The following is an 8,452-nucleotide window of genomic DNA, read 5'->3' as shown; positions in this document are numbered from 1 at the left end:
AGGGGGGGCCGCCCAGTTGCCCAAGGGAGGGGCTGCCATGGGGGATGCGCTGCCAGCAGCAGCATCCCACGGGGGTATCCCCCCTCCATGGGGTGCCCCCCTCGCCACTGCCCTGCTGCATCCCCTCAGCATCCCATCCTGTCCTGTCCAGCCAAAGGGTCGCCTGTGCTGCACCAAAGCTGGATGGTCCTGCAAAGGACATGGCCTGCAACCATGCCCCTGCCTCCTGGATGTGAGCTGCTATTCCTCACCAAGCACAGGCTCACTGCCTCGGGCACGCAAACGTGGAGCAGCGCTGTATTTGGCTCAAACTGCATCAAAAAGAGGAGGGGAATTCTCCCTGGGATCAACTGTCCTGTTTCACCATAAGGCTGCACTTTGAGGATCAGCCCGCAGGATAATAAATACCATCTGACACCAGGGAGTGTGGGGAGAGATGCCAAGGGCCCATCAGCGGTCCCTCTGGGTTCGGGGTAGATCTGGGGAACAGCACCCCGGCACCTTTCCTTTGCCCTGTGGGATGATGGTGCAAAGGAGGGAGGCACTTCGTCACTGCTCTTACCAGCACCTTTCACAAGGGAAGCTCCTCTAAAGCAGCTCACTTTTCCCTCTGGTTTTCTTCCTTTTCAGCACTGCTGCCTGCAATCACTGAGGCAGGACCTGTGCCCTGGAGCCTTCCCAGCCTCATCTTCCTCAATTTCTTTAAGGCGTGAATGAAATTCCTTACAAGTTACCTGTGTGGACTGACGCTATGAGGCAAACATGGGCTAAGCCATGCAAAACTGCTGTGGTAAGCACAGAAAAGGCCAAAGCATTTTTTATGGTGAGGAAAAAAGTAGGGGAAGGTGGGAGGTTGTAGGTTGGCCACTGCTGTTCTGACATTAGAAATTCACTTTACTTCAAAGGTTAACACAGTTAATGCACCTGGTGAAGAACAGAGACTCTGACAGCCTGTCTGGAAAGGCTCCATCCGCAGCACTGCACAAGGGACAGTGTGTGCAGGATGGCTCCGAGGAGAGCAGCAAGCTTTGCGCACAAGGCAGAAGTGGCACACACGGCTGTTATCCAAACCAAACCTGAACCTGGCAAAGCCCAAAAGAGCTTTTGTGCTGAGCAGCTCAGTGGTGCCAGGTATTAATGACACAGACAAGACTCCTAAGAAAAGCTTGTTTGCTGAAGGAGTGGCACTGGACAGGCTACGCTGCAGCTTTCTGGAAAGGATCTAGGCGGGCAGCACTACCCTTCCCTGTCTGCCTGCTCATGGCACTGCCCTACAGACTGAAACGGGTCTCGTGATCACCTAAGTTCAAACCCCACAGGGTGAATCCCTTAGGGTGTCTTCAGTGAGAGCCAAACCGTAAATCAGATGCCTGCAGAGTAAGATCCAAATTCATCAGTGGTGTAAACAGGGCAGTAGGTCAGTTTGGCTCAGTGGCTCTTACCTTTCCAAGGCTGGAGTGGGTGACACTGGCGACCGGGAAGACTCATGCTAGCAGGGGCAGCTCCAGTCCAGTGTCCAGAGGCTGGCTGAGCAGTACAGAACAGCCAGAGAATCCCCTTCAACACTGGGCTTTCACCAACAGACATAGAGACCTGCTTCTGCTCACCCATCTAAATCTAAATGCTTGGTCACTGGTGTGTAACAACCTGGCTCTGAAAGCTTCCCGGGCAGAGGAGGAAATGCTTCAGAGAAGGCTTTTATGCTCCAATTGCCACTTCAAACCCTGCTTCTTGTACTCTTCTAGTACTCTTTAAGTACTTGGGTTTTTTTAGCTGAGAGACGTCTTTTTGTCTTTGGGTATAGATGGAGAAAAACTAGTCAAACTGGAAAGAAATAAAAACAGCTGGCCACTTTTCCAGGCCTGCCATGAACTATAAATAAGTTTTTAAAAGTTCTTTAAAAAGCGCTGAGGTCTTTGGAGAACATGAAAGTCTTAGAGGTGTCATCTTCCTTAGCAGCAGGACATCTTATGTGCCATCCCGATGGCTGGACTCGCTTCACTCTGCCAGAGCCGGTGATAAGCATTGAGCACCACTCAAACCAGCTGCCAGTATTTTCATGCGCTGTGCATGCTCAGATCAGACCTCCACAGTCTGTCTGTCTGGCCTTCAGTGCCTGGTCCACAAGCTCCCCTGGAGGGCTGTGGTTGCTCTCAGCGGTTTAGCACAGCTGCTAAGATGCTTAGAGCCAATATAATCTGTGCACTTAGCGGTTTTGAATTCCAAAAGAAGCTTAGCAGCACCAGGCACTGCCTTCAGCATCTCCTGTATGGGCTTAAGACAGTTTAATTCTTTTATGAAACTGTAACTCTAGCTCATAGCCTTAAACTGTGGAGGTCCCTTCTAAGCCAGGTTTTCTAAAAGCTCTTTAGAAATATTTTTTTGAGACACACACACAACAAAAAAGGGATCCCAGAGGGACATACTATAAGATCAGATGTTCTGCCTCTTAAAGGCTGGAAATATGAGAGGCCCATGGCAAGGCACATTTTAAGCCCTTTGCAGGGCTTTCCTCCATTGTTTCTCCTGTCTTAGATCAGCCTCTCAAATGCTGTAATGCCTGGAGAGGTCCCAGGGCCTTCCCCTCCACCTCCCATCAGCCTTGTGAAAGCATCAGCAGGCAAGCAGCCACCACTATGCCCCAAAGGCAGGTGGCTGAACAGCAAAGCAGCCCCCTGGGACCACAGACTGCCCCTGGAGGTCCCACTTCCCAGCATTTGCTTCATTAACTGCATTTGCTCTCCTTTTGGTTTTTGTTTTTTGTTTTTTTTTACTTTACTGCCCACCTTTACAGGCTGATCAAAAGCACAAGGCGTTATCAAGGGGACCTCATCCTGTTGCCTCAAAAGGCTGCCTGCCAGTCCCAATGACTCTCCCTTCCCTTTCTGTAGGGCTTCTTGTGTGTCTTCCAGGGGAAAGCAGAGAGCTGGGGAGGATGGAAAAAGTGTCTGGAAAGCACATGCAGGGCCAGGCAGCAATAGGGAACTGGAAAAGGTGGAGGAAAAGAGCAGGGAAGTGCAAGCCTGGAGCAGAACACGAGAAGAGTCAAGGCTTCCCACCACCTCCCTCTGTGAAAGCCCACATGGGGCTGGCATGCTGAAGGTGTGCAATACGCTTCTGAGAGGGACAGGCCAGGGGGCTTGGACTAGATGATCTCTGGAGGTCCCTTCCAACCCCTGCCATTCTGTGATTCTGTGAAGGGTCAGGCCTTTGTGCAGAGCCTGGCTGGCCCAGTGCTTCCAGAGCTGTGATGGGTGTCTCTGGTTGCGCTCTCGGAGCTGCTTGCTCTGCCTTTCTGCCAGGCGCTACAGCCGCTGCAGCAGTTCAGCACAAGACTCTGTAGCCAAACCTCACAGCATCCAGTTTCACAGTCCATCTTAATTTAATCAAGGCAAAATTTATCTAAATGAAATGGGTGCAGCATGCTCACAGAATGGAGGTAACAGAAATCCTCCGGGTACCTCGGATACCTAATTAATTCATCAGAAAAGTAGTGGGAACTCAGCATTCTCCTGTGCTAAGAAGTCAAGATAATGGCATGCATCATGGGAGAGGACTGGTGACCTTCCCTGTGCTTGTAGCAATGTTGTCCAATTTAACTGCGACCACAAAATCACAAGTTGTTAAGATTCTCTATGCAGGCAATATACAGGCCAACAAATCTGCTTTTATGGGCCCTGCTAGAACTTGATTAATTTGCCCAGTCCCAGCAGACCAGTGTCCATAATTACTTAGCAGAAGTCTGTCGTTTCTAAGACCCATCACTGCACAGATGCATGCCTCAGACCCAGGACACCACCAAGGGACCTCAAGGGCTGCAAAGAGAGCCTCAGCTGCAAGAAGCAAAATATTTGAGACCTAATTAATATTACATGGCATATTGCTACCATTTCTCCATCAAGTGCAGAGTCTCAGCAGTGCCTGTCCGCATGCAGTTGCTACTGCTAGCACTGATGCTGCGGGAACTCCCTAAGACCGCAGTCCAACTGCTGCTGCGCTCATCTTTTAGCTCCCCATCTCCATGTATTCTGTACAACCCTTAAGAGGATTTCTTCCCTGAAACTGCGCTGTTATGGACAGGTGGACCTTCCCCAGGTCTGCTTTGTTCAGTCAAGTGTTTACAGCTGTTTGGGCTATGAAGCTCCCCACATACATTTTGCCTCGATAGATCATGGCCAAACAGCAAGTGCCTTTGCCCCCAGATATAACGGAATTAAACCTGGAGCCTGGACTAGTTCTTTGCACATACCTCTCCAGGGCTACAGCTCCCTTCCCTGCAGGAGGCTTGGCTTTGAGGGATCTGCCAACAAGCTCAGAGCCACAAAAAATAACAACTTGGGAGCTCAGACAAGCTGGTTTGCAGGCAAACAAAAGCTGAAGCTGTGAAAGTGTGAGGCAGTCAATGCAGTGTCTGGCAGGCTAGCCTCACCACCGCCTTAATCCCCTTTACCTTCTTACATTTATTAATTAGATTTCCAGCCCAGCAACAACAGTCAAAAATGTAACCTTCATCATGTACAAGGCAAGCATAATTAGGATTGTCATTCGAATCCAGCTTGACCAGCATACAAATCAGAACAGCCTCGGTGAGCGTGCGGGTGCGCGAGTGAATGAGTGCGCCTGTGTGCCTTGTCCCTTCCAGGCAGGGGCAATTGGAATTGCAGTCACGCTGTGAGCACCATGGGGTATTTTCAAGGAAAAGGGCTGTGGCATGAGCTCTGGATCCCGTGATCCAAGCGCTATGGTGCTGAGCGCTGCCCAAACAGGGCAGAGGCACATTACACAGTGCAAACTCAAGACAACCCTCCAGTTGTATCAGGGAGGAAGCCACAACCTTCCGAGCCGCAGCACGCGAGCCTGATCTCCCAACCTAGTGTTGCATATACCACAGATCCTATAGGGATGAGATGATACAAAAATGAGAGACCTTGGCAACCTCTGACCACGGTGCCAGTGTGAATTTATAAGGAGTGGGCAGTCATAAGCACTGAGCAAGTACTATCCCTTCCGCAGTCTACCGATGGGAAACGGCGTCACGGGGGGCCAAGTATGCCGTGCGATGGGAAGAGCAAGCCAGGAGCGTTCAATGAAAGCATCAACCCAAGGCGCAAAAGCAATTAAAAAGCAAAGTGAGTGCTAGGAGACAAACAGAGCAAAACCACAAACCTCTCTGTGCTATCAGGTAGCTCCAGGGTACGCCTGCACCCCCATGGCTGTTGTGCCAGTTTGCTAGAGGCTACAGCAGGACTAGGAGGTGGGGCAGGGAGCTAGGTATGGATGATCTAAGGTCCAAGACAGTACAAGACTAAGACTCTTCAGCCTGAGAGGGGACATAGAGGTTTATTGTTCAAGAGTGGCTTAGAGAAAATGAACAGGGAATGGGTGCCTGCTGCCTCTTCCAGTATTTAAGCTACAAAGCATCAAATGAAAACAGTAAGTGACAGATTCAGAACAAAGTAAATAATTCTTCACACAAAACACAGCTGAACAGTGGAACTCACTGCCATAAGACACTATGGATGCTCAAAATTTGCTCAGGCTCAGAAAAGGCTTAGGAAAAATCCATAAAGGACTAATAAATGCAGAAATCTCCAACTCAGGAAATTCCCAAACTACAGATGGCTGATGGTGAGAGGGGGATTCAGGAACACACCAACCTGCATCCCCCTGTTCTTATGCTCCTCACTAGGCATCCTCTATTAACCACTGCTAATTCAGGATCCCAGGGAAGAGAGACCTGCAGTCTGAGCCAGTGCAGTCACTCTTCTGTTTCTGGCACTGATCTGAGCTCTCCTTACTTGCCCTGACGACCAGGAGCTGGGAACGTTCCCATTACTGGTCACTGGGATGCCAACAAGGAGATGTGCTTACAGCACAGAATTTGAGTGAACAGCAAAAGGATCTCTGTTTGCTTTCTATTTTTCCCATTTCTTGTCTTAGGAGAGATTTTTGGGAAAACTCTAACTCAGCCATGCTGCACCCAGCTTAGTTGCAGTTGGCAGCACTGTATACCCCCGTGTTCAGGTCAGAAGTAAGTTAATATACTTCTGAGAGGTGCTAATATCCACCGGGATGGGGTGGAGGAATCCTCTATCCAAGCCTCCAAACCACAGCTGGTGGTCGCTGCGAGAGGCCCCTCAGTGCCCACTCTGTCCTACCCAACGAGCTCATGAGCTGATCGATAAGACTCCCTGTAGAGTTTTCAGGTGCCCTTGCCACCACTGCAAAGAGGAAAGGGAAGGTGAGGACACTCCTGTAGATTGATATCCCCCAGGTCTTGCATCCTCACTTACTGGCTCAGTCTCTCTTAGGGCTGCATAGGACCAGAGGATGTGGTCTCTGACAGAGTCCACTCTTCCCAAGCAAACTCCTGCCTCCTCCCCCTATATGCAGTAAACCTGGCTGACCATCTTAGCTACAGAAATACACCCACTCACTGTCACGTGCCCTTTGGAAGTGAACACACTGATAGGACAGGATTATCTCTTCATCTGCAAAGAGCTGCCAGCCAGCCCTTCTCCTTCAGTAAAACCAAGCGGAGCATTGGTGTGTTTCTCATTAGTTCCTATTATTCATGCTATTGTAGTGTTTCCAGTTTTAAAGCATGCAGACAAGAGACAGCTGAACTGCTCCTGCAACTGCTTGTTTGTTAAGAGGGTTTGATCTGTGGTGGGATGTTTTCAAGTCACGCACAGAGAAGAAGGCATCCTGGTAACAGTCCCATCCTCTGAGGAACTTCCGTGCCCTGGTTCTCCCACCACCTCAGAACAACGCACACAGTCTCATCCCCACCTAAGTGTAAACTGCAGATTATGTTTCTTTTCCCTGGCTCATGGAGATAAGGTGTGAGACAATTTAGCCATACAAAGCCATTTTGCTGTTAAACTGATCCTTTGGTTAAAAACCCCGCTGCAGCACTCCTTTCAGCAGCACTCACAAGAACAGAGCAGGCAGAAACACAGGTCTAAGGCAGCCTGTCCAGTTGCCAGACGACAAGGAAGGGCCACCCACAGCCCTCCATTGACACCTTTACCCATCACTCCAGCCAGGCAGTTCTCCTTTCCTTTGCTCCCAGTGACCCTCCTGCAGCCATAACGGTGCACCCCATGCAAGTGATTTTCTCTTGACCCAGCCTCTCTCAAAGCTCTCTGACCAGCTCCTGAAGTCCTTACTCAGCATCTACTCCCTCCAAATGGGATTAGCCTGAGTCAGGCTCAGCAATATCTCAGGATTTGTCAGTGCTAATTTCTCTCTTGCAGGTGCTTAGCTAGAGCAGAGAGAAGAATAACAGGGAGATGGACAGTCAGGGCTTTTGTCTGATCAAACACTGAGTAAAACTCTGAGCAGGGCTGTCAGAATTTGGCCTATGATGGTTAGACACCCACATAAACACTGTCACAAAACCACTGCGTTGGCCAGGCCGCTTCAGAGTCCAGCCCCATTTTGTCCCTGTCTCTTCCACCCAGACTCAGGTCACCCATAGAGTATTTGAAAGAGGCTGCAATGATGCAGAGCACCCACATCTCTTTCCCCATTCATGGCTCTGAAGAACACTGAGAAGGAAAATGAACCCTGCTGGCCCCATACAGCAAAGAGTCGTGACCATCTCCATTCCCCCAAAGTGAGGACCCAATGGCCACAAGGACAGATTCTTCTGCGGATGCGTCGGATGATACTTGTCTAATGGATGCACAAGGCAGTGGGAACCCCAGGCTGTTCCTATAGCTGCATGCCCTCACATTACAGCTACCAGCCACTCCTGCTCTGTGCACAGGACTTGTGGTCCATCATGGGCACCTGGGCTCAGCATCATCATTGTCCTGAAGAGAATTGAGCCCATGGCTCCAGCTCCAGAAAGCGGAAGGTCAGGCTGAGCCACTGGTTGTACTGGGAGCATGACTCAGCTGCCTGCAAAATCTCAGTGGCTGGAGATGGGATCCAAGCTTTGTTTTTTACCATCCTGTTGGATGGCAGCAATTCTGCCTGAGGAAAAGCATGTGCTAAACTTGCTGTGCACTGCTGGGGGAGGGAGGGATGCATACGAGGAAAACACTTCTGCCCGCAGCAGGCAGGGAACGGTGCCAGCATCGTACTATCAGTTGCAGACGACGGGTGGTGGGCAAAATTCCTGCCACTTTCTAGATTTGTAACAACACCTCCCCTGGGTCCAACAGCAGACTGATAGAAAACACAGCCCACAGAAGCCGTCCCAGCCAGATGGCGTGTTTTGAACCACTCTTAATCTTGACAACCTTTTGCAGCGTTCAAAGAGTTTGCCCAGGAAAAAAAGCTCCCCAAAATGCCTGGATGCAAGGAGCGGTCCCGGCAGCATCCGCTTCTCTCTTTGTCTTCTCCACCAAGCACCTCCCGGCAGCACAACCCCGGGAGGAGGAGGAGGCGCCTGCGGGGGCTGCCCAGCCGCGGGGGGGCGGGTGCTGGGGTAGGGACCCCA

General features: G+C 50.6%; 2 protein-coding genes across 2 annotated transcripts in view; one reads left to right on the top strand and one right to left on the bottom strand.

The window, feature by feature from the left end:
• Window positions 1–8,452, bottom strand: part of GGT1 (gamma-glutamyltransferase 1) — a 45,648-nt gene that overhangs the window by 34,547 nt on the left and 2,649 nt on the right. The window lies entirely within an intron of this gene.
• The window catches only part of LRRC75B (leucine rich repeat containing 75B), a 23,569-nt gene continuing 21,189 nt past the window's right edge, over window positions 6,073–8,452 (top strand). Inside the window, exons 1-2 of the mRNA XM_009643144.2 lie at window positions 6,073–6,241; window positions 8,262–8,440. Of these exons, the coding sequence (XP_009641439.1) occupies window positions 6,073–6,241; window positions 8,262–8,440 (348 nt within the window). The remainder of the gene's footprint in view (window positions 6,242–8,261; window positions 8,441–8,452) is intronic.

The sequence above is a fragment of the Egretta garzetta genome, unplaced genomic scaffold (assembly GCF_000687185.1).
Source record: "Egretta garzetta isolate BGI_Z169 unplaced genomic scaffold, ASM68718v1 scaffold447, whole genome shotgun sequence".
Lineage (NCBI taxonomy): Eukaryota > Metazoa > Chordata > Aves > Pelecaniformes > Ardeidae > Egretta > Egretta garzetta.
This window is presented reverse-complemented; position numbering and strand designations above follow the sequence as displayed.